At 37.4% G+C, this 26,712-nt stretch overlaps 2 protein-coding genes across 5 annotated transcripts; one reads left to right on the top strand and one right to left on the bottom strand.

Annotated features, from left to right (window-relative positions):
- Positions 1–1,613: 1,613 nt before the first annotated feature.
- Positions 1,614–6,554, top strand: LOC584018 (pyruvate dehydrogenase [acetyl-transferring]-phosphatase 1, mitochondrial). Its single transcript, XM_030975462.1, has one exon. It carries the CDS (start codon positions 2,025–2,027, stop codon positions 3,546–3,548), a length of 1,524 nt encoding a protein of 507 aa, XP_030831322.1. The 5' UTR covers positions 1,614–2,024; the 3' UTR covers positions 3,549–6,554.
- Positions 6,555–12,615: 6,061 nt separating this feature from the next.
- Positions 12,616–26,441, bottom strand: LOC756874 (ankyrin and armadillo repeat-containing protein). 4 transcript variants are annotated; one of them, XM_030975284.1, is made up of 9 exons: positions 26,287–26,435; positions 21,974–23,613; positions 21,319–21,563; positions 20,468–20,624; positions 19,714–19,861; positions 18,304–18,423; positions 17,689–17,759; positions 17,124–17,133; positions 12,905–13,108 (listed from the first exon to the last, which is right to left on the bottom strand). In XM_030975284.1, exons 1-9 carry the CDS (start codon positions 26,355–26,357, stop codon positions 13,015–13,017), a joined length of 2,556 nt encoding a protein of 851 aa, XP_030831144.1. In that variant the 5' UTR covers positions 26,358–26,435; the 3' UTR covers positions 12,905–13,014. The 4 variants fall into 4 exon arrangements, with proteins under 4 accessions (XP_003728495.2, XP_030831143.1, XP_001196796.2 ...); XM_003728447.3 differs by lacking the exon at positions 17,124–17,133 and having other exon boundaries at positions 12,616–13,108; positions 26,287–26,441; XM_030975283.1 differs by lacking the exons at positions 17,124–17,133; positions 26,287–26,435 and adding an exon at positions 25,927–26,266 and having other exon boundaries at positions 12,616–13,108.
- Between the last annotated feature and the right edge of the window lie 271 nt (positions 26,442–26,712).

Raw genomic sequence — 26,712 nt, 5'->3', positions numbered from 1 at the left:
CTTTCAACCAGTCAGTGACAAGGAATTGGATCACATGACCATGACGAAACAATGCCTTCGCGTATGCCTTGTATACGCTTGATAGTATTGTTACGTTGTCTTTGCGCATAACACGCGTCGTGCAATCTATGGTATTCATGGTCTACAAGTTGGGGGGGGGGGGGGGGGGGGGGGGCGGGGGTTCGATCCATTTTATCACACGTTCCGCACTGAAGTAAAATTCTAAATTCTAAAGGAATAAAGGGAAGGTATTGTCTTGCCAATAATGCTCAATAATGATGATGGTTCTAAGGGATGTATGTGGTTGGAAGCGAATTTGTTGGAAAACATAAAGACATATAGTAATAAACATGGAAGTTGTCACCCTCACCTCTAACTACATCATTATCACCAGCATAACACCAACAACACCACCACTACCAACACCATCATCGTAATTATCATAAAATATTATTCGTCAACGACAACAACATCATCAACAATACTCGTCATCATTTCCATCATCACCACTATCATTATTATCATCATTCATCATCGAGTCTAATGTGTAAATTAATTATTTAGAAGTGAATTAAATTCGGGAAATTTATCCTTCTAAATGTCTACATTTGAAATATTAGGAAATCATAAAAAACACTCAAGTGACTTACTTATTGATTCCCTGTGTTGTGGGATAAAAGGTTTTTAGCTGTTCCAGCAAGTTTCCCTCACCCTTATTTGTAGGACGCCCGACTCTTTCCTGGCCAGCAATCTCTATTTATAATTCGCCCTGAAAGTTGAAAATGTTAAAATTGTGTTTTTGCTCCCCTTAGCTTATTTCTACGTGCAACCAAACCTCTTTCTGCATTTTGGATCTTTAGCTTCATTACTCCGTCGACATTTCAATCATATAATTATTCTAAAAAGAACGTTTGTAATATGTAGCAGGCGCCGATCCAGGATTTCTTAGGGGAGGGGGCCCAACTTTTTTTTTTTTTGCTCCCGAAAATTTGAAAATCGCGCCGGCCGAAAAGTCGCTCAGTTGGGGGGGGGGGGGGGGGGGGGGGTAGTGAGCACATTTTTTTTTCCTTCCTTTTTCATGTAGATCCTGCAGGTTAAATTTATGATTGCCTTCCTTTCCTTTAACATATTTTTTATTTAACCCTATGTAGAAAAACGACCCTTGCTCCCTTCAAACAGAACAAACAGAAATTATTTTTTGTGTTTACCCTTTACAATGTACTCATCTTATGACCTATGACTGAGTGATTTCATGGATATTTGAAATTACCCTTTTATTTTTTTTCATTTTCACTTCAGTTAGAAATTGTGGAGCAATAAGGTCAAATGCAATTACCAAATTGCCAAGTTTGTGAAAACTCGACAAAAACAATAACATTACCGGGTGTAACTGTACTTTTAAAATTATTTTTTGTCAACATGATATTTCCCCCGACTGCATTCAAGAATCACACACTGGAAAAAAAGAGACACGAAAGAGGCTGATTCCTATCTTAATTGTAACTTTTTTTTTTGAAGGCAGTATAGAGGTTTGAAGTTTTTCACAATCTATAAATTTCTTGCCGTTGAGGGCATGCATTAAAGGTCAATAAAATCATCTTGGAATTGTCGGATTGGGTAAAGATCCCAGCCCAGGCATGTCGAGTCAATGTTTATTTTTTAGAATTCTCGATTTGTAATTAGTGTTGTCCGTGACTGCAGAGGGAACTGACTTCATGCAGAATCATTTGAAAAACGCAAGTGGAACATGATGCTGATCTCTTTGTATTTAGCAGCAACCCAAGGCCCAAACCCTCTGCATACGATCCGGCTGACATTTGCCATTCGATCGGTTTTGTCAACGATGAGTACGCCTGACCTTTGGCGGTAGTTGAGGGCTGACTTCGGCTATGCTGTCGGGCAGAGCTGCAGCGACCGTATCCTGTGTTAACTTGAAACTTTGCCAACGACATGCTTAGCTGATTTGTAAGAATATAAACATTAAAAGAACGTTTTGAAATAGCATATTGTCTTAGTTTTTAGCAATGGCACACTTTCCATTTTCAACCATTTTGGTAAATCAAAATGTGAGACTGAGTTTGAGATCGAACATTGTGAGGAACTGCCGGCAAATCCATTTTATGAGGTCACGACCAATCTCCTGTATACTGAAGGAGAAGAAAAAGAGATATGCTGTATTAACTGAGGAACGTTTTACTTGTAGGAGAATAGTAACCAGCTCTCAATCTCGATACCCATGGCGAATGAATCCGGTCCTTACCCCGGAACAGACGAGTGAAGCCCTGCAACAAAATGAAGTAAGCGTTCACTTTGATGAGGAATCCTCACCACAAGCTGTGCAGAGGTATGACAGCAATCAACTCTTCTCTAACAAGCCTGGAGAGGACCGTAGAGCCATTGCAGAGTGTATGTTCACCAATGGAGTGCTTTTTGGAGTCTTTGATGGACACGGTGGAACGGCCTGTGCTCAAGCCATTTCAGAACGTCTATTCAATTACATAGTAGCAGAAACACTTCCTTTCCAAACTCTTCCAAAGGCCCTTGCTCGACTTCAAAGTGGAGAGATGAATGATTTGGTGAAGTGGCATCGGCATCCAAATGAATACAAACTACAGGCTACTGCAGACCTGTACAAGGAAAGCTTGATCAAATATGTCCAAGCAAATTTATCAGTTGATGTTTTGGATGATGATGATACTGCAGATGTCCTTAAAACTGCGTTTGATCGCTTGGACAATGATTTCTCAACAGAAGCAATGCGAGCCACTACCGAACCGCTTGGTATTGAACCTGTGCTAACTGCTGTCACTGGTTCATGTGCTTGTGTTGCCTATGTGAATGATCAAGATCTCTATGTTGCTAATGTAGGTGATTGTCGAGCTGTGTTAGGACGTAGTAAAGGGTATGGAGCCTGGGAATCTATCCCTTTAACAGTAGACCACAATGTGCAGAATCTAGATGAAGTGAATCGAATAAAGGGAGGCCACCCATCCCACGAATCTACGACTGTCATCAAGAATGGACGATTGCTTGGTGAGCTGATGCCTCTCAGAGCCTTTGGAAACATTCGTTTTAAGTGGACTGCTGAGATGCAGCGGACATTGATGCGTACCTTCATTGGTTATCTCCCACCCAAGAGCTTCCACACACCACCGTACCTTATAACGACACCAGAAGTGACCCACCATAGGTTGACCTCCAACGACAAGTTCCTCATTCTCGCTTCAGATGGCCTCTGGGATATGCTAAGTTCTGATAAAGCCGTTCAGCTCGTTGGAGAGCACATGAAATCAATGAAAGCCTCAAGCAGCTATGGTGTCCAGGAAGGTGCAGCTCTGAAAGATGTCATGAAAGACCTCAAAGAGAGAATGGATATTCTCAAGTCGCTAGATACCAATTCTGCCACACATCTTATTCGCTATTCACTTTGTGGAGTTGGAAATGACTTTGATCTGAACAAACTTGCGGAGGTTCTGAGCCTTCCAGATGCCATTGCAAGACAGCACAGAGATGACATGACTGTCACAGTAATTTATTTTGACTCTTGAACCTGAACGTGTGTGTGTGATGATGTACATTATTTTTCATCAAGTGATACTTTTAGATGAATGATCAGCGCCCCCCCCCCCCCCACACTAAGTTGGAATGCTATCAAGTTTTCTCATGCTTGTCAGAATTCTGCAGGCTTAGCAAATGATGGTATTCTAAAACTTCTTTAAGTAGCAGAATAATTTCTTGGGGTCATTCCATAGTATGCTTTATAGAGTTTCCAAATGAAATAAACAACTTTCAATAAAGAAACCATTTTCTAGGCCTTGTAGTTTTTGTTTATAACTATGTTTGTTTATGTGAAAATAAAAGTTATTCTTTTTTGCACCTGAACTGGAATATGTACTTTTCTCAGTCAGCTGATACTTATTTAAATAGTACATTTGTATTTATAGTGGAATTCCTTTTAAAAATAAGAATACAATGCAGTGTTACAGTGTAATACTATGCAAGTTCTCACAGATGCTTGTCACTTGTCAGTGGGCAAGTCCAAGCTATCTCGTCCGACACATTACTGACCACATTTCAGATTGACTGTATTTAATTGATAGCCTTACAGGATATCAGAGGAAATATGAAATAAAATGACATGTTTAGTCACTTGGTGATTAATAGTTAAATTTCAGAAGTCAACAATTTTGGTAATCATTTGTATAGGGCACCAAATTACCAAATACGTTGGACTTGCCCCATAATATTCACACCATTCCAAACTAAATATTTGATCCAAACAAGCCTTGTCCAAGATTTTCTCAGGCCTGTTATACAGATCCAAGAATGATGTTTACAAAAAGTATTATGCACTACTCTAAAACTTCACAAATTCTTGTCTAGATTCGCTAGTGTGACATATTGCAATGAAATGGTTGAATCACAAAATGTGTGTATTGTACCATACAGAAACAGAGGTCATGAAAATATTAGAATGAAAGATTTCATAATTTTAAGGTATTTGAATTAAAACAAAGATTTGGAGTTGATGATGAAGATTGTATTTGACCATGTTTGACAAACACCAAACAGCTTGGTGATGTTCAAAATCAATTCTTTTTCATTTGTTTCCACCATATGTAAATTTTAATGTATTGTTTGTAACAGTTTATTTTCCTCCAAATTAGAAATATATTTTCCAGGAAAAGAAGATACAGATACCTCATACACTATCTTTGAAAGATTTATTCAGTTATTCAAATATGGTGATATACCGGTATGCTTATTATTCTTTGATATGTATTCATACTAAACTAATTTTCTAATGTTACATAAGAGGGAGCTAATATAAGTTTGGGAAAACTGATTATTTTAGTCAATCAATTCAAAGATCTTACAGAAATTGATGTACAGGTGTATGTAAAAAATGGCTTGTCTTCTGGAACTTTAATCAGTGTTGTTTCTACAAAACCTTTGAAAGTGGGCTTTGTACTTTTCACTGCTCTCAACTTACTTGATGATGTCAATTTTTACAGCAGAAAGCTCTTACATATGTCTACAGGTTTATTGATATTTCATGTGCCTGATATTATTTGAAGTTTCTCTCCTTCAGGCTAAGAAACCTTTTATATATTCATACAGCTGTTAATATTATTCAAAGGATAATATTATAACCATCGTAAAACATCTAATAAAATCTGGGCAGTAATAGGGATACTGCACACCTTACAAATGGACAATGATTTCTTTTTTAAAGAAATTACAATGCGATTGTATACCGGTACATAATTGAGAAAAAATGTGAGTTCTTCCTCTCTGAAGTCTCAAATCGACTTATGGATAGTAATATTGAATAATAATGATAATAATAATATTCCTGTTATAAAGTGCCCAATACATCGATACAACAATGTGTCTAAGTGCTTTACAGATATATTATTACCCGGTCATCTGATTCAGGCTTACCTGCACACAATGTATGCACATTCTCCACTCCCTGAGCATGAATAACTGACTTTTTAGTTTTCCAGTAAACCTGTGTATTTAGCATTTCTCAGCTTAAAGGCTTGAAATACCATGCAAGTTTTACATGTTCATATTAATTCTCAGGACTTCAAATAGAATTGACATTTTTGAATTATATTTAATTCTATTGTAATTTCTTTCAAATTACACTCTGACTCATAGTGTGTTTTTGTGAAGTGTGTGGTGGCATTTAGGTAATATATTGGTGTGTGAAGGCAATAGATACTTATCAGTTATTATTTGGTGAGATTTGTATATTTTGGAGCACTAAAATGCTGTAAGGATAAAGCCCCTCTAAAGTGTTAGGAGCCTCACAAATTTGATGGCAAAATTGGAGAAGATTTGTCAGATTTGGATACATTTTGCATGTATGTATATAAAGCCAAACATTGTCATCTAGCCAAGAAATCTTCATTTGAAGTGACCGATTGGCAACTCTAAATTCTGTCCGCTGTGCAACTCTGTTTTTACGTCTGGGACTTGTGTGACGTACATGTAAGAGGGAAGACCTGCTGCTAAAAAGCCAGTTCATAGTTGCAGTCTGAGCATGAGCAGATAAAAGTCATTGCAGACCGAATCGTGAAATACACGGAGACAGAAAACTGGATACATGTACGTGCTCATGAAAGTTATGTACCGGTAATCATTATTCATTTATGCACAAGCAGTGCACTCCAGGATACACAGATGGAAGTATTCTTGGAAAAGGGCAAATAAAGGCTATTTGTGTAGCACCTCCATGGCTGCATAATATTAGGATGGCATCGTGTCTTCCCTCTTACGTCACAGCCCTTAGACCGAAAACGATCGCCTTCACATTCTCGCTTTGAGTCGCTCGTGAAGGCTTGTTTAAATGATTGTTTTTCAGTGTCAGTGGTGTTTTCAAATCATTAATTGAATTGAATCTTGTTTATAAAGTGTTAATATTCTAAATTTGTTGAATTTAATTGATTGTAATATTTTTTTTTCTCCACCCTCCTTTAAACTGTATCATAGTGTGAAAGAGGATGTCATTTAAGACGCACTTTTACAAAGAACCCCCCCCCCCCTCCCAACAAAAAAATGTGTTTGAAGACAAATACTGATAAAAGAATACATAATTTGCATTTTGTGTTGTACGCAGAAAACATAAATTTGTATTCTTTTATCAATATTCAATATCTAACACATTTGTTTTTAAAATCCTTGCGTCTGAAATGACATCCTCTTTTCACATTACCGGTACCATACAATTCAAGTGAAATTTTGCCATCAAATTTGTGGGGCTCCCAACACTTTAGAGGGGCTATTATGCCATTTTTGCCATGATTTGACTGTGTACAGTACATGGTATTTTTTAAAAGTACATGTAGTATCTTTTTCTCAGTTGAATGACTGTTTCTTGCAGTTGCCTTTCATAGATATGCATGGAATTGAAAATATTTATATTCGTTTCTCTTCTCTAAAAAGGGATTGTGTTCTTTGAATAAAAATGGGATTGTTATTTCAATAAAGCAATATTGAGTGTTTGTGTACAAAGTTGTGATTGTATGGTTTATTATTTCACTACAGACCCGTCATGTAAAACAAGTATTTTTGCCGTTACTAAAGTCACTATGGTAATTGAACCCAAGACATGTAAAAGACAATAAATGCAACCCCCCCTCCCCTCCCCCTCCTCCCCCTCCCCCTCCTCCCCCCTCCCCCTCCTCCCCCTCCTCCACCTTCCCACCGCTCAATGCTAAATGTCAATGACATTTTGTACATCGACTGTCATCCTGTAATCACATTGACAAGCATATATGTAAACAGTACAAATGTTTGTATATTGTCTAATCAGAGATCGATATCATCAAGTTTGAATCTGCAAATATTAGTTTCCTGTATTACTTTGTGATCGCCTTGGTGCACTCTGCCCTGGTAGTGTCAGACTATGACCCCACTGCGTATGAGAACAGGGTGGATTCTGTATTAAGTCTATGGGACTGAGAACATTCAGTAGTCAATGGGTTAAGGAATATGTAGCTGGCGTGTCTACTCGATCTTTCCTGATTAGAAAGGGATTTAAGCGAAGCACATGTAGAAAGTGAATGCAAGAAACCCCCAAGCACCCCCACCTCCCTCCCCCCCACCCCATTCTTTTAGAACTGCTCCTGCTCCGACAATGACTTCACCTTGGATACCGAGTCAAAGTCGGTCTTTTATATACAAAGTAACATCATGACCTTCTTCACCATTCCTATTTCTATCTAGCTGAATTTATGGAAAATATTCCCTTAAAGATACACACAGAGATGAAAGATAAAGTGAATACAATGAACAGAGAGAGAGAGAGAGAGGAGGGGAGAAAGAGAGAGAGAGAGAGAGGAGGGGAGAAAGAGAGAGAGAGAGAGGAGGGGAGAAAGAGAGATAGAGAGACAGAGAGAGGGGAGGGGGAAAAAGAGAGACAGAGAGAGGGGAGGGGGAGAAAGAGAGACAGAGAGAGGGGAGGGGGAGAAAGAGAGACAGAGAGAGGGGAGGGGGAGAAAGAGAGACAGAGAGAGGGGAGGGGGAGAAAGAGAGACAGAGAGAGGGGAGGGGGAGAAAGAGAGACAGAGAGAGGGGAGGGGGAGAGAGAGAGACATAGAGAGGGGAGAAAGAGAGACAGAGAGAGGGGAGAAAGATAGATAGATGTGAGGGAGGGGGAGAGGGGAGGGGGAGAAAGAGAGATAGAGAGAGGGGAGAAAGATAGATAGATGTGAGGGAGAGAGAAACAAGAGCAAGAAGTACAAATAGAGAGAGACGGACAGACAAGAGGGGGGGGGGGTAAACAAATTGAAAGAATGCTTCAATGACAATTTCACGTAAGGACAAATCAAAGTTTATTTTTACTACATGATAGTAACACATTTACTATTTAGTATTTACATTTCAGAGTCATGGTAAGAATGTACCTTTGGTAAAGCATGAATATAAAACTTTCAATAAATATATTTCTATAAATCCCCTTCAACAAGGGATGAAAATATATACATGCAACACAATGTCCAGGATGGTATTCTGAAAAATTGAAAATCTGAAAATATATTATGTTGGTAAGATTTAGATCAATTGCCTTTAGAAATCTACATTAGGACAACCCGCTGATTATTGTCTATGTATATACGACTGAGCAAGCCCCCAAAACATTAAAATAAACATCTTCTCGAAGATTTCAAATTGTCATGACAATACCTGAACACAAACCTTTAACAAAAATATAACATAGTTTTCAGAATACCACCCTGTTACATGATCTAAAAGAGATGGAACAAAAGAAAATCTTTTTGATAGATCTATGTTTCATAACTAAGTCTAGAAAAGGTTAAGATTCCTAATTCACTGCATTTGCAAATCAACATGTCATGACAGTGGCTGCAGTTTGCAATCATAAAAACAACTGTGTCTCAAAGACGTCATTGGTAAACTAAACTTCAGAATGTCAATTTCCAATAGTACATGATCTAAAAAAAGTATGGATAGTTTAGTAATATCAGAATAAAAACACACCATGCAAATCTACGTCATGCACACTTCAAATTATATACGTATTAACATCTACCGGTATAGTCTCAAGTTACAGTAATCATGATCTTTCTAGAGAAACTGGGGCAACATTGAATTCAGTACGTGGATTAAGTCAGTATGTTACTTCGCATTTTACTTGGCCAAGTAAAATGTATCACATCTGAGCATTTTACTATAGTAAGCCGACTTTAAAGTAAAATACTTACTGATAAGCATTATGACATCAATGTGTAATTGAACAAGTTGCATTGCATGCACGCTAATTTAATTGAGCAGTTTAAGGCGACTGGGTTTGAAAACCATGAATGCCAATCAAACCTCCAAAATAATTGGCTGAAGTCTGGTCGTAAGCTGTCTTAAATCTAGGGTAAAATACCAAGCCACAAGCTTCAACTGAATACCACAGTTCGCTAAGTATTTTATCTACCGGGTAAGCTGAAAACTAAGTGAAATACTCATATTTCTGACATAAGTATTGACTGGAATACCAGCAGTGGCTTTAAAGTTTCCAAATTGTTTATCATGCAGTACAAAAGTTGTGCGTGTCAGCAATATATATATACATATATATCATATTCCATTCTGTGCGATTTTTGTTTTCTATCATCATAAACACTCTGGATTGGACAATAATGGGAGTACCAATGTGCATTTCATCACATTTCACTAAAAAGGACTCTTCTTACAAAGCAAAACCAGATTATTGAGAGAACAGAAAGGATATTGTTAGCCTCAAGGTAGTTGGCAGTTTGTGTTTGCCGACAAGCCTCAGCGCATAAGTATAGAACTTTTTGAATAGCCGTTCTTGCTATTCATAGCAAATGTCCAAGTTAAAGATAAGGTTGAGTTCTGATCATGTGATTGCATTGTGAAAGAAATTGTGTGGAAAAAATTGGAAAAGGTAGATCATGTAGCACATAGGTATTAGTGTACACTGTGAGGGGCTGTAATCATCAAAATGATAAGACATTGTTGTACATAGAAATATGTATATAGGACTCCACAAACATGCGGAATGTGATTTGGCCGTGGCCCAAAACAGTTCCGCTATTCCATGCCATATTTCGAGTATTTAAAAAAAAAAATTCTATGATACTCTTCCACACTAACATAAAAAGAGTGAAAACACTCACAAATTATTTTTCACCTTTCCCAGCTAGAACTCAACCTTCTCTTTAAGCAAGCTACATTAGTTTGTGTATGAATTTTTTTCTTATGAAACATCCCTTAAAATGAATTACATGATGCATTAAATCTGCTATAAAAAAACAATGGTCTGGTTGTCACAGTTATCATGGTTATGTCAACACAGTATTGACAATGGCCTTATATTTGAAATTGATATTTTAAATCCTGTATGGTAGGGGAACCCCTGTAAGAACTCCCTCTCCGCTGTCTTTTCATTAATTCACACACTATCTAAACAAAGATTGGAATGTAATACATTATATTTAAAGTATCACAATAAAAATTCTTAAGTAAAATCAATAACCATTACCTCTTAGAAGAATGGTACAATGTAAACAAACAGCATGCATGTACATTGTATATACATTTGATAATATATGTATGTAAAAACCTTATAAATATATGCATTTGTGCGTTGATAAAATTCGTATTAAATTCTCTCATTAAAAAATGCAGCACATTTCCAATATAGAATGATCATTTTAAAGCTATTGAGTTCCAAGAAACAGCAATATGAAAGATTTGTGCATACTAGTTGAAATTGGTTCCTTTTGTTTAAAATCATTATTGTCAAAGCTGCAATCCAAAGACCTTTTGTTTTAAAAGACACAGTAAACTTGTTATATATTTGAAAAATAGACTTTTAACATTTGGAAGAAAATGATCAACTGATTTGTCAAGTTAATATCAATTTCACTTGATTCACAAAACAGTTGCATGAGATTTGCACCGTGAGCATTTATTAAAAGTATATTCTTCTTTACGATGGCAAATCAGCAAACTGATAAAATGAAGCAATGATTCTGATCATTCCTACACACATTCACTAACTTAATCACATTGAATCGCATGGACGGATGGACAGACATGCAAAATGAAGCACAATGTTTAAATTAGACCAATCAACAAAAAATATCATTTCCATTTTGAAAAAAATACATAAAATCATCTTCCAAAACTATGAGGCATTCAAATTGATACTAATTTAAGAGCACAAAGGAAAACAAATGAATTACCATTTATTAAGCGCTATATAGAAGCTAAATATTATTAAATTATTACCTCCTGTGCATACAAATTTAATGAAAATGTTTTGAATAGCCTACTCCAAAGTTCCTTTTACACTTATTTAGCATGTGATTTATTTCTCATGCTGACATTTTAAATTTAGAATACCTGCATAAAATCATGAATATACAGCTTTACAAAAATTGTTGAATTGTCCATTGTAAAACAATTAAAGCACTTTTGAATGAATAGATTGATGGACGGATTGATAATACTATAACACCACCTTACCATCTCTAATGGCAGAGGCTCGTTTCCTAAAGACTGTTTTATAAATCAATAAACTTAAATTAAGCTAATTTGGATATGACACATTCATCAAAAATCTGTCTCTAGCATTACAATAATGAAGATTCCTGGAAATTTTTATATAAAAAGCAGTACATACATTCTATATTGCTAGTTTCCAATTTCGAAAAATATTAAATACACATTAAGGCATTACCAAGTATCTATTGCTTTTTATCAACTGACGTAAATTCTGGAAATATACAAAGGGTGTATACCTTTACTCTTGTATGTTTCGTGTTGTTTTCAGCTAGCTAGCACCCGCACTTTAAAAGCACTACCCAACCATACAAGGACACTCTTCATATAAATATATGACCATGAGTGTTCTATTGAAGAAAAAGTTGAGTTCTGGGAAAGGTGGACAAAACATTTTTGAATTTTTTCATCTTTTTATTTTAGTGTGAAAACATGATTATTCAAATGCCCTCATATTCAAAAATTTGGCATGAAATAGCTGAAGTGCTGTGGGCCAAAACACATTCCGCATGTTTGTGCAGTCCCATATACACATTTCTGAGTACAGCAAATTCTTATAATTTTGGTGGTTACAACCCCTCACAGAAGTGTACACCAATACTTGTGCTGCAAGATCTACCTTTTCCAAATTTTTCCACACAATTTCTTTCAAAATGCAATCACATCACCAGAACTCAACTTTATCTTTAATAAATCATGACTGATCGATTAATGTCATTCATCTACAAAAAGAGCACACGTTCAAGGAATTTGGTCCTCTCCACCTAATAAGCAATTGACTACTATTTTAAAATCATTCTCATAGAGTTGACATCATAATAATAATAATACTATCCTGATTTTATATAGCGCTTAATAAATCTGTGATGTCTCTAAGCGCTTTACAGATATACTATTACCCTAGTCATTGGATTCAATACTTGCCCGCACACACTGTGTGCACAATCTACACTCCCTGGGGAGCATTCCAGCCAGGCGTTACTTGACGCTCATAAACTGTTTGACCGACAATGACGGTCGCATCCTACCAGGTACCCATTTAACACCTGGTTGGAGATAATTATAATGTAAGGTGATTTAAAAAAGAGATCTTAATCTTCATTTTATGACAGCTAGCCCCTCCAACTAAACTTTAAAAACAAGATCATGATTGATATTATCGACAAACATTACATGAGATAATCTGGTACAAGTGAGTGATCGAATTCCCATCAAAGAGTTGGCTATCATCATGTGTCACGTCATAAATCTACTCCACCTGCAGAGATCTCAGAGATAAGACTCTTTGCCGTTGACGGGTGACTCCACTGCTTGTGATGCGAGCTACCAGTAGAGGGCACTCTATGAGAGTAATTACTTACGCTGCTACCTTGGTTACGGGACTCCATCCCACTGGCGAACGTGACACTGCCCCCTCTGTTGGTTGGGGTTGGATTGTCAGTCGAGACGGTAGCATGATCATCAGGATAGTTGATATTCGACGGGTTCATGGGCGAACTTGGATGGTGACTCAGCCCACTCAGCTCCCCAGAGCTCAGTATCGTGAACCGACGTCCTGCGAAGAGAAGGACAAGAAACATGGTTTGGATGACTAAGGGCTGTCAAGGAGAAATGGTATACAAGATCATGTGATGACATGAATGTACAGTCAAACCTCTCTATAGTGACCACCTGTCTACAAAGACCACATTTTTTTGTTTCCCTTGAAAATGGTTTCTCATTGAAACATGTACTAAAGGAACTTGTCTACAAAGACCACTTTTTGTGTTTCCCTAGGGCAGTCGCTATAGACAGGTTTGACTGTATCATCAAAAATGATCCAGCGTTAGAAATGTTGTTTGACCACTGTACGATGTTGTAACAATTATCTCTATGCCATGCGGTGGTGTGACAACAGCTCAGTTGGTCTAACATGGTCTTACAACTGCAAGGTCATGGATTCAAGATATCATTGTGGCTCTTTATCAAGGCATTCTAAGTCCGTTAAAGGTTCCTAGGATAGGACTTCCAGCCATACGACCCATTGTTACGTACCTTGAACCATTATATCATCTTTCATAGCAGTTGAGTTAAATAAGATTTCAGAAAATTCAATGTCAAAACAGCGCTGAAATACTGTCACAATGTTGTCTCTGTGACTATAATTTTCAGTAGCGGTTGTGTAGGAAGGTTGATTTCACAAGGAATGCAGGATCTTATGCAATAAAAGTCTTGATAACTTCAACCAATCAAGTGGTTAAAGGGATCGTTTAACAATGTTAAATCTGAGATACACGGCCCTACGTGTTATCAGTGTATGTGATATGTTGTAATATTGAAGCCCTAAAAAAATCCCGCTTCAAAACGATCAAGAAATGCCTCAAAAAAGTAAAAATCTTTGAGTGACCGGTTTTACCATACTCGTTTTCCCCAATAGACTGTAGTGTTATGAAAACCGTCAGGCGAACGGTTTTCAAAATTTGTAATTCCAATCATAAAAATCTTGATAATCAGACAGGCGATCGGCTTGTAAAAGTCATGGGGTTCCTGACTGACCTAAAGGTTTATAAATATCATTGCATCATGAGCTAAATCCAGAATTTTATTTCAGAATCTGAGACAAAGTTACCGGATCCCTTTAATGTTTTGAATGAGGATACTGTTTCAAAGGTCATAGGTGAACTTCCAATTACAATTGATCATGAAGTTATGTTACTGTTTAAAGGTATTTTAAGAAGCTGAAAGTGGTCTGGGGAAGATTAAATGCAAAATGTATCATTTATTCTACTAGTTAACATGGTCAGTTTGATGAGCTATCGTTAAAAGTCTTGTTATATGTAAATAGTTAACTGATCATAGAGTATTTCCTATCACTATTGAATATGTTCTACACAATAATGAAATATGTGTAATATGTTTTATTAGTAGTAGATAAAGGAATCTGAATGATGTCTTCCAGTTCGCAAAACTCTAGAAGGATCTTAACATCTTTCTGAAGATATTGCATATATTTGAGTTAAAATGAAATATAATATGCTATAAAATCTATCTACAATATGAATCTACACATCTACAAACATTTATGTACACCTAAAAATGTATCTGCACTTCAACACCAAAACACAATCAATAATATATGAATTAAATGTAGATTTACGTATATGTGTTAACATTATTGCATTGCTGAAATCCTTTATAAGTGAGACAAGTATTCTCAGCAATAATTGATTTACCCCTGGTCAAAATTTATGATGATGACTGATCTTGTAGGTTTGAATTGCCCCCTTCCCACTTCCTCTCTTTCTGTCTGTCTGTCTGTCTGTCTGTCTGTCTCTCTCTCTCTCTCTCTCTCGCATCATTCCAGGGAAAGGTTTGAATTGCGCCCCCTTCCCCCTCCCCTCTCTCTCTCTCCCTGTCTCTGTCTCTGTCTCTCTTCTCTACTCAACAGTAAGTAGACTATATCATTGTATCTATGTTAATCTCAAGAAACTAATCTGGATATGGCATAAGCACTCTTTGAATAATACAGCACACACTGCACAACTCAAAATACAATAAGCTGTTCAAAAGCAGCACTCATTTCTATTTTCAAACAGAAACAAATACAGTAGAACTGCCATCTCTTTGACAACGCCAAATTTGAGTAGATCAAATTTTGGAATAGAAGTATTATCCCAAGTTTCAGTTGTGGAAGGGAATTGAAGTGAATATTTGACATGATTGTTGAACTGTAGAGCTCTAGAATCTAATGAATAGTCAGCAAAATAACCAGTAACAGCCTTCTTTTTAAACACATCTACAAAGCAAAATGCAATCTCAGCACACTTACAGTCACAAAGCTGACATAAAACATTAACAACTGAAGCTCTGTAAGTAAAATCCATGCGCTGTACAACCAGAACATTTTGCACAATGCTAACATTTTATGTTATGATTATTCCATGTTTCATGACATGAAGCTAACAAATCTCAATGACTAGACCTGTTTACTAATTTTATGCATATTTCTTGAAGAAAATTTTCTCCTGACAACTCAAAAGCTTGCCAGACATAGCAACATTTAATGTACGCAAAGCTGTTTTCATCTAAAGAAATGCAATTGTGTACAGCAGGCGAATATAATAGTAACCATGGAATCTGGAGAGAAACTTGCATAACTTGAACACATTAGTAATCAGGCCTACCGGTACTGCAGAAGTTTCTGGAAGTTTTAGGCACTACAAAGGTTCTGGTTTTCGGGTATTCGGGGTGTAGAGGCAATACTTTCATTTTTATACTGCCTTAAAGCCCCACTGTATTACTTATAGCTACTTGTGCCCTCTATATAGCAAACAATGCCTAATCGGTGCCTGTTGGTCCCCCATGACCCCCTCTTTCTTATATGTTAATTAAGAGCTGATTTGAAGAGATAACTACCTGTCGGTGACCTTGCAGGGAGGTCTAATCCCCCTGCCCAAACTAGTACAGACAAGCTTTAATACAACCTGACAAAGAGCTTACTATTGTACTGCATACAATATACATCAAACATATGTTAAGTTCACAAATGCTTAAACATTGAAGTTAATTCAATACTTGGTGTATTCACGAAGGCTCATATTCATAAAGGCCGACTAAGTGAAACCTGGCTTAACCTAGTAAACTGATATATGAGATGCCAAGAGTCATTAATTAAATGAAATTAATCAAGTCATGAAATGAAAATGAAAACTTTATTTCACATTGACATGACTTGTTTCTTCACATATTTCATCTGTGACATGTGTTAGAAATGTTTAGTTACAATATATTTTTTAATAGATTAGTGATAATTACATAACATCATCTGAGCAGCAGCGAATTTGGCCTATTTGGGACTCTCCTTACAAGGAGGGACTGCTGGTGTGACCAGCTGCAAACAGCAATCTGTTAGTACCTGAACTGGATATTGTTCATGATTGCAGAATATGTAGCCCCCAACCCACAAAAAATAGATCAACAAATAGTTAAAGCATTATGGTAATAAAGAGGTATACAGTTTACTGCCCCCATTCATCAGCAGACCAAGTCAACCCACTTCTACAGGGTTTAAGCCTCAACAGAATTTAGTATGCTTTCATGAATATGAGCCAAAGAGTTAAAGTGGAATGAATAAATACACACTACGAATATAAAACAATAGCAAACACTCATAGTGACCTTACTTCATTCAATCAGATCGTCGTGTCGGGTCGGGTCACACAAACTTTACGTGAAAACATTAAACCCATATTCACAAAAGGTCAGGTACTCCACGTCGTTAGACTATACATATTTTGTGAAAAATTATATCTCGTATTAAAGTGGCGGGTCAAGATGTGATTTTCTTTCATAGATTTGCAATAGGTTTCTCGGAACGTGTCGGTAAAACTGGACCTAACACTTTGGCGATAAGACAGGTGTATTTCACAAACATTACACTCGACCCTTCAGAAATTATGGCTTGATTATTCACATAAGCCAGTGTAACCTGAAGACACGAAGCCCCGATGGAATGAAGTAAGCTCTCATGGTGTGATTAGTGAGGTGATATCATACACGTATGTGAAATTATTATTGAGGGAGTAACTTACCCATCTAGAGCTGCACATGCAATATTGAGAGTTGGGAGAGCACATGATATATATATATTTCATTAAATTAAAGGATTGGGGGCAAACATGGTTAAATACAGACATAAAAGCTCCTTTGCATTCAATACATGAATAAATGTAACTACGGAATACAATTGCATACATCCTTTCAATTTTCACTCAGCACAAAAGCCATTTAACTTCAAATACAACTGCAATTTGAGTTTATATTTATGATGAAGCCCCTGAGCACTATATTTTTTAACATAATACTAATAATTACTCCAAATTTGTTATATTTCTCCCTCAAATTTTGAGAAAATATCTGAAAAATGTTTTTAAAATGTGTACATTTTTTAGAGATAGATCACTTAATACAAATGCCAATGCAAATACAAAATCTACTTTGTAGAAACAATGTAGGAACAGATTACCATCAATTAATTTCATGAAAGTGCCTTTACTAGAGTTTAAAAGCCCAAGCTGTTATCATATATGTAATATTTAGTTATCCGTTTAAGGATATATTTGAGATCTCTTGATATAAGATGAGTGTAAAACTTACCATTTGGATTCTTGATATTGCTCAGGAATGGCATATTCTTCTTACCGACCAGACATGGCTTCTGTGCAGTGCTGTGAATAGCAGAAATGAATTATAGGGTATAAGTAGAAGTCAATCAAAAAGTGTTGCGAATGTAAAGGAAAATACCTCTATAAATACAAACTTCTGATCTATGACATACTTACCTATACCATTAATGCAAATCCCTGGCAACAGATCACCAATAAAAAATCTTGAAAATACAGAATAATTCTCAACCTTAAAAAAATAAATCATTTTGTTCCAAATCACCCATTCAAGATGCAAAGTCTCTCCAGAATTCTTATCTCTCCAGAATTCTTACCTTGATTCAACTCAACTGGTTGCTAATTTACAAGCAAATACAGTCAAACCTGCTTTAGTGACCACCTGTCTACAAAGACCACATTTTTTGTTTCCCTTGAACATGGTTTCTAATTGAAACATGTACTAACCTGTCTACACAGACCACCTGTCTACAAAGACCACTTTTTGTGTTTTCCTTGGGCGGTCGCTTTAGACAGGTTCGACTGTACTAGCTTTCTTAGAAGTCAGGTAAAGAAAAAAATATCTGTGACAGCTTAGTATGCTACTTACTCTATTGGAGGAAGGCCGATGTGTTGATAATGCTTCCAAGCCTCCAGGAATGCTTGAGAGAGTCTGTAGTTCTGAGTGTAGTACTTCAACACCTTGAAGAGGTAGGGATCTTGTCTACACCTGGTGTGAGACAGAGATAGAGACGGAGATAGAGACGGAAAGGATGATAAAGGGATGGGTATCTATAGGGAAATAGACCAGTTCACGGTTAGCACATGTCCCAAATGACCCTGAATATCCACAGATCTTCAAAACATGAAGAGGTCCCACTTTGTACATTTTGAAATGATCCCTCCTACAGCGATCAAGCTGCTACATAAATAGCCCTTGTTTCCCCTTTTCAAAGAATACTTCCACCTGTGTATCATGCTTGCGCATAAATGATTAATGATTACATAACTTTCATGAGCAGGTATCCAGTATTTTGTCTCCGTGTATTTCACAATTTGTTCTGCAATGACCTTTATCTGCTCATGCTCAGACTGCAACCGTATACTGGCTTATTCTATCATCTCTTCTGCTTTTTTATGATGAACTAGCACATTTAAATTAAACTGCGATTTTGAAATTACCAATGAAAACAATCATTTATAGATTTCTATTTATTTCTTATCATTTCTTCTACAGTCCTAAACTATTTCATAGAAACAAGAACACAAGATGTCATCAAGTCCACTACTTGAGGAGTATCCCTGCTGTGTGTGATCTACTCTCACGCATACCTGTACGACAATAGCGATCCTTATTAGGCTGTATTTTCTTTTGGAAACAAAAATAATGTTCTTGTGATACCGTTTATGATTATAAAAGGAAGATACATCAATAATAAGTAAATGTGGTATCAGAGGAGCAAGGTTAGTAAAGAGAAATGGAGAGAAGGATAGAGGAAGGAAGGAGAAGAAAGGAAGGAGAAGGAAGAGGAGGAGGAGAAGGAAGAGGAGGAGGAGAAGGAAGAGGAGGAGGAGAAGGAAGAAGAGGAGGAGGATAAAGAAGAGGGCAGACTGAAAAGAGGAATGTGGGTGGGGAGCTTGAGGAGAGAGGGATAGAGGAAGGAGAGGAGCAGGAGCAGGAGGAAGAAAAGAGAGAAACCAAAGAACAGGGCCAGTTGCACAAAACTTACCATTGATGATAACTTTGCCATCAATGGCAACTACCATGGAAATCTTGGTTTTGATTGGCTGTTGAGCCCTGTTACCATGGTAGTTGCCATTGATGGCAAAGTTACCATCAATGGTAAGTTTTATGCAACGGGGCCCAGGTGGAGGAACAGAAGGAGAGGAATGGTAAAAGTAGGAGAGAAAGAGTCAAGGAAAAGGGGGAAGATGAGAAGTAAAGAGGAAAAGAAAGAAAGAGAAATAGGGAAAAGATGTATGGGGCGGAGAAGAGAAACATGAGTAAGATCAAACTAACCTGTTGAGCATCTCTCTTTCTGCTTTGTGATTAAAGCTGAGATACCCCAGCGCTATGGCAGCAGACCCTCGAACCTGCTCATTCTCAGCCAGCATCAACTGACACAAGACGTCTACAGACTGGATTGATACAACCGCAGCAGGAACACCTACAAAGAAAATACATTTCAAATTATTAACAGGACAACAAATAAAAGTACAGGATACAAATATAGTATGTTTTGTAGATCTAGTTCCTACTGAGATATATCTACAGGTGATATGCTGTAATTGCTTTACTAGTTAATTTGAGGAAAGTTCTAAATTAGTACTGTCTTTCAAATGGGACATAGTACCTTTAAAGCTCTTGTTGATTCAAATCAGGAACCAGATGAAGACTATGCTATATGCTTGTTGCATAAAAACTTTCCTGCTTAGGTTGAATAGTATGTCTAAGATAACTAAAATTGGAGTCTTTGAAAGTTTTTAGTATCCTAAAATCACATCACATCCTATAGTTTAATGTGCAATTGTATAAAAGTGGTTTGTCAATATGCTAGCCATTATGGTGTCTGCAATTATTATTACCCCAGCAATTGCCAGGTACCCATTAACCCCAGGGTGGAGAGTGGCAAATGTGGATAAACGTCTTGCCAAACGATGTTACTGCCGAGCTGGGATATGAACCCTAAACCTTTTAATTGCGAGTCAAGTGAATGAACCACTGTACCGCGACACCTCCACGTATTATCAAATCTACACAGAGGTGTTCATACCAGCTCTAGTGTGAGCAAGCCTTGCTATGCATTCTGCTGTGAGAGCTAGGATGAGAGGATTCTTGGACTGTTGAATGAGGTCTACCAGTAGCTTGATACCGATAGCTGACGTTGTAGCCTGGTCCTCATCAGGGATGATGCGTGCCAAGACCACAACCTATCAGGAGGAGCAAATGAGATTAATTATCTATATAAGGATATAGAAGAATATAATACGAATATAATAATATATAAGAAGAATATAGAAAGTAAGCAGTAAGGTTGTTCTAAATGAGGAGGATGTTCAAGACAAGAAAAAGTGTAGGGAGATATTGTTCAAACATATGCTGAGTCAATCATTTCTGAATTTTAGAAAGTTCGATTTCCGGACTACAACGCTGGAACAGACACTATACCTAACCCAAAATTTAACCTGATAGCAACCGCAGCCCTGCCGCTTTAACTTTGAAGAAGCCAAGCCCACGGCATACATAGTTACAGCATGTTGGATCATCCAAACAAATAATTTATACCAATAAAGTTTACTATCTGTCTTTTATATCAAATGAGATTTAAAGAAGAGCATGTGGTTCAAAAATGATATTTAGAACATGATTCAAATGACTCCACATGGGATGACTCTGAAGCTAACATCCAAAAGTTGTGAAGGGGGTACCCTATTTTCCGCTCCATGGGTAAGCCGCAAGTCCTTTATCTTCTTGAAAGAGTACTTTCTTCATGGAAAACTATTTCACCTGCCTGATGGTTCTACCATGTCCGTAGAGTTACAAATTCATAATGTAAGTAGCCGAATTAGACTAACAATTTAAATGCGCTTCATTAATTGAAACATTAATTGATTAATGACAAACCTGAAAGGCGGCGTTACAGCGGAAGAACTCGTCATTGGACTCCAGGAACGGGACGAAGGAATGATAACGGATGCCTCCTGACTCAGCAATCTCTTTCTGTTGTGTGACATTGTTATATGCGAAGGCAGCCAGTGCTCCCCCAGCAAGCAATCGAACAAGGTTATCACTGGAGTGAAGTCTACGTAGGATATGAATGTAATCAAAGTCTACATTCTCACTGATATCAGTCATCACCTCAGCATTGCCTGTATTGAGAGGATAATGATAATAAAGTGGAAGAAAAAAACAGAAATTAATTCCATGCATCACAGTGTTTCAGAATCTATCAGAAGGTTGCTGCATTCATTTATGAGGATACAATCACACACAAAATTCGCTTTAGGTATCCAAAATCACAGACTGAGCCACAGGCTCTGGACTAAGCCCAGTGGAAGTGCATGCTATGTGAAAATGGCAGTCTACAATCTACAACTGGTCAAGAACTGGTTTGAATTTATAGGTGTTGTAATATAGAAAATCTAATCTGTAAATCTTGTTTGAATTAAAGTTAACCCTTATCTATACTTCTGTCCTTTTCTCTACTGAAAGGATCCCTGATATAAAGTTAATGATTTTGACCAACAAGTTAATTAATTTGTCTTTTTCTGTTACTCACCGATGCTGCAGTAACCAAGACTCAATGCAGACTCCACTCTGACCAACTCATTCCTAGAATGTACCATGAGGGCAACCAGATACCGTATCCCTCTAGCCCCAAGAATGGTTGCCTGGTTCTTCACATGTGGTATGAAACCAATTCCTATGCAAAGATGTCTCAAGGCCCTTATCGTGCTGAGGACAATGTGCTCCTTTGGTGAACGCAACAGCCTGACCAATGGTTGAACTCCATTAGCATTAGCGATAGTGTCCTGTTTGTTGAGAGCTCCTTGGGCAAGGACAGCTAATCCTTCAGCTCCAATGTAATGCAGAATATCATTTTCAGCTTGAGCATTTAAGAAGTCTATGAGAAGATTGACACCTATCATGCTGGCCATGGAGCGCCTCTCGTCGATGTCTTCTCCCGCAAGTGCCCAGAGAGCACTGGCTGTGCAGACATGGACGTTGGGTGAACCGCTTCTCTTGAGGAGCTGCATGAGAGGGATGACACCACCTTCTTCTAAGATGACCTTCTGAGTGTGGGGATTGTCCTGCGCTAACATGTGTATGGCACTGATAGCACTCAGCTGGAGTTCATGGTACTTCACATTAGCCAGGGATATCAGAGCAGATGATCCCCCCTCGTCAACAAACATGTTCTGATTTTCCTCATCCTTCTGTACAATATTGCTTACAGCCCTCGTGAGTGCCAGCAAGAGTGACTTTGAATTTGGTGAGCGGTTTTCAAACAGTCCAACAACAGCTGTCAGTGCACCCGATGAGTTCCCTATTGTTTTTTGATACTCGGCATTAGCGCTTGCAATCTGGGAGATAGTCTCTGTTACTTGCACAAGGATGTCTGTATCATTGCTGGATTGCCACAGTTTGACCAAGATTGGAATTGCACCATTCTGCACCATACTGTCAATGTACTCTTTAACCATGGATAAATGACACAAGATGCATGAAGAGGCATAGACAATCTCTCTGTCAGGATTAGTTATCATCTTCAATGCTGTCGGGATGCCTGCTGCTTTCACTATCTGTTCCTTCACAACCTTTGCTTCGATGATGTTCAAGAGGATGGTGAAGGCATACAGCTTTGCTTTGTCACAAACCATGGACTTGATCACCTTCATCATGACCGGAACCCCACCATTCTGCACGATAGGTTCCCAGTATGGATTCAATACATCTTCTAAAGGCTTTGTCAACAAGACGAGCATCTTCCCAGCTGCTTCTGCCTCCTCATCCATATCTGAACCCATGAACTTCATCAGCTTCGGCCATACCGGCAGCTCCTTGTGGTCATGCTTGATGAAGAACTCCAGGATATCGATGTACTGCTTCAAAGCGGCGATCTCGACAGGACCCTGGTTTTGGGTGTTTTGATAACGCAGATCAGAACCGAGCTTCACAAGACACTCCACAGTGTCCAGCTTGCCGCTATCAACAGCCAGGAGGATCGGGGTCATCAGCTTATCATCGTTGGTAGGGAACTCCAGCTGGTCTTCGCTGGCTCCCACAAACTTCTCGATGGACTTGATGTAGCCATGGTAAGCAGCATGATGGATGTGACTCCATCCGTTGTCGTCGAGGTCATTCATGATGGCCCGCTCTTTGGCAAACTCGTCCTTCTCGGTCTCTTGCCTTGTGGATCTGAGCAGGCATAAATTTTATAATAATAATGTAAAAACAAACAAATACCGGTACACAAACTAGGTGAACACACCCTGAACAAGCCACAAACCTGGCTTTCATTGTGTTCACCATTTTCCAATTATCCACTATGTTATTTATGTAGTCTGTTGATACTGAATTGTGTATTATACTAGTTGTCAGGGGCGGATCCAGGAATTTCTTACCAGGGGGGCACACAAGGGGGCACACGTGGGATAAGAGGACATATATATTTCTTTTTATGGTCCCCCAAAAATAGCAACGACTTAGCCAGCCGCTGAATAAGCGGTGGGGGGGAGGTAAGACGACATTTTTTTTTTTTTTTTTTTTTTTTTGGGGGGGGTCCCAATTTGAAAATCGCGCCAGTCGCAAATTTGCTCAGTGGGGGGGGGGGGGGGGGGTACTCTTCTTAATGATCGTGTGATTGAAATATCATAGTTTTGTAATGTATTTATTGCCCATTGACTGTTTTTTACAATGTTTTAATTGATATTGGAATTTGGAAATATGATTTGAATTGAAATTATATTCATTTAATTAGGAATACCCTTTTTTATCATGAATTTAAAATCAAATTACCATTATAACTAAATTGGCCGATCTTGTATGGCAGTGATACAAAGTCTAATTTCCTTGATTCCTGATGTTCTTCAAAAAACCTTCAACTACATGTACATGTAATATAAAAGGAGTCTGAATTTTTGCTCTATGTTGAAATAGAGCACTTGTATAACAGGAAGTACAGGCAAATCATTTAAAAAATCAACCCTGGCATGCATAAAGTAATTGTGGAAAGAAAAAAGAAGAAGAAGCTTGTCACACACAATGATTTCCTCACAAAGGGAAGTCTACCCTACATCAACTTGATTCCAATAACAGTGTAAAATAAGAAAAAGTTGTCAGTGAACTTTGAAACAAATCCATAAATAATATAAAAGCTTTGATTCTTAATTTTTGAAGACTGCTTAAGATTTCCTTTGTGGTCTATTTTTCAAATGTTTGCTAAAGGATTATCAATGTCTATTTTTGGTCAAAAAGAATATTTTGTGTATTACATGTACATGTATCCTCATACCAAAATAACTACACTATGAAAATAAAACTCAAGTATTTCAATGTTTTTAAACACTTCTCAGTTTACACACAAGACATGTGGAAAGGTGCTAGAAAAACAATTCCTACCATTAACAATTAAGGGAGAAATTTTGAAACTTCAAAATATCAATGTCATTTTAAAAAAAAAAGGTCATCAACCAGTTCCTCTCTTATTTCTACATTTATTCAAATTTTCGCTTAGAGACTTTGGTGGTAAGCGCTTTTTAAGCACCGCTTTTATTATTATTATTATTATTATTATTAATATTAGAGGGGACTTCCCATTCATGAGTGTCAATGAATGGTCATGTGACTAGGAAAGTACCACATTTCCATTAAATTACCCACATAAGAAACAGTAGATCTACTTGAAGGTAACAAATAATAACAGACGCAGATATGATTTGAAATCCTCTATAACTTCATTATGATAACCCAGATTCCATTATCAGGACTTTCAGCAAATGTACTGAAAAATCCAAATTAACAAAATAACATTTATTTTGATACTTGAACATTTGAAATTTACATTTCAATTGAAAGTTGTCTCTGCTCTTCCTTTTTATTTTTTCTCTCTCTATGATGAGATCAACACTTATTCTCTTTAATATGCATTTGTTCTATTGGAATTGTGCATTTATTGACCAACCAATTGATATCAAGACAGAATAAGCTGATCTTCTGTCACCATGTACTTTTCGTGAAATGTCAAAACTGGAAACTCAAAATAAGACTGAAAGCAAAAGCCAAAACACAACAGAAATAAAAATGAAACAACGTGCATGGTTAAAAAGTAAAAACCCATAAAAAAACAAGGATTCATAAGAAGTGATACAGATCTAGTGAACAGTACTTACGAGAACATCTTGATGTTTTGATTACAAGACTAGTGAAACAAAGATACGATGTCAAGGACAATAACCATCACCGTGCATGAAAAAACAATAAATTAGAAACCAAGATATTCTTCAATCAAATTAAATTGTCCAGGCCTCGGTCAGTCTATTTCATCTTTAAGATTTCCTTGTCTTATGATACTAGTCATGTCATGGTTTGACAATGTCCGGCTGTATCAGTCTACCCTCACATAAAAGAAAACACAAAACTACAACTGGTGTTTTCAGCGCCAGGCTCTGCAATCAATTTGTGAACAATCGTACAACACACAACGCCAACAACAGATCTGCAAAGATCTACCGGTAATTTGATCCAGGACCATGGTTCATCATCTTTCAAGTTAATTCAACTTCAGCAATTTATGCAAAGTATCAAAATCCAACTCCAATAATCGGATCTAGGTTCTTATCCACATATCCTAAGCTATAAGGCCAGGCCAGGTCTATGACCAAGTTATGTGACAGCACTGGCACTACACTACACAGTCATGCATTCAAATTTCAATACACGTTTGAATGGAATAACTCCCCCGGTACCGTAACTCGTTACACTCCTTTGTATTTCATTCGATATTAAACTAAATTCAACAAACAAAATCAATTGATCTGAGACAGACAAAGGTATCGTAACCAAGATGTATTTGCACCAATGACTACTCACCTAATCAATGTTGAAGCTTCAAGGATGAGTGATTCCAGTGCTCCCCCGTCGTCTCCGAGCCGCCATCGCATCGGCCTCCATTGAACAATACGTGCAAATAATCAACAAGCTAAATATATCGAGCGAGCTAGCGCAAGCAGATCCATTGCATTGCTGCATGCATGCAGTACAGTGCATACTGCAATCAATTATCTTTAGTAACAGCCTAGGCACGTATTTGTTTAAATAGCAGAGTCATGCTTTTATTAAAAATGTCATCAAGTATTATATAAATATACCACAGAAATATATTATAATTACTTTTGATTGTCTTAAAAGTGCTTTATAAAATAAATCAAAAAATAATCATTGGATGCCGTAGATTGGCAAGGTCCAGTAAAGGAGAGAGAGGCGTAGAGTTGCTAGGCGACCGTATGTGGTTCAGTG

Source organism: Strongylocentrotus purpuratus, unplaced genomic scaffold, assembly GCF_000002235.5.
Source record: "Strongylocentrotus purpuratus isolate Spur 01 unplaced genomic scaffold, Spur_5.0 spur5_scaffold_8, whole genome shotgun sequence".
NCBI lineage: Eukaryota > Metazoa > Echinodermata > Echinoidea > Camarodonta > Strongylocentrotidae > Strongylocentrotus > Strongylocentrotus purpuratus.
The sequence above is the reverse complement of the archived record's forward strand: the minus strand, read 5'-3'. Positions and strand labels throughout refer to the sequence as shown.

What these genes read in the sequence shown, in the direction of transcription:
- LOC584018 (XM_030975462.1), top strand. Translation starts at nt 2,025, where the DNA reads ATGGCACACTTTCCATTTTCAACCATTTTGGTAAATCAAAATGTGAGA.
- LOC756874 (XM_003728447.3), bottom strand. Translation starts at nt 26,357, where the DNA reads ATGCGATGGCGGCTCGGAGACGACGGGGGAGCACTGGAATCACTCATC. An exon ending in GAAAGAGAGATGCTCAACAG is followed by an intron (nt 18,424 to 19,713) that starts GTTAGTTTGATC and finishes GTCTCACACCAG; the next exon opens with GTGTAGACAAGATCCCTACC. An exon ending in CAATATCAAGAATCCAAATG is followed by an intron (nt 13,109 to 17,688) that starts GTAAGTTTTACA and finishes TTCTCTTCGCAG; the next exon opens with GACGTCGGTTCACGATACTG.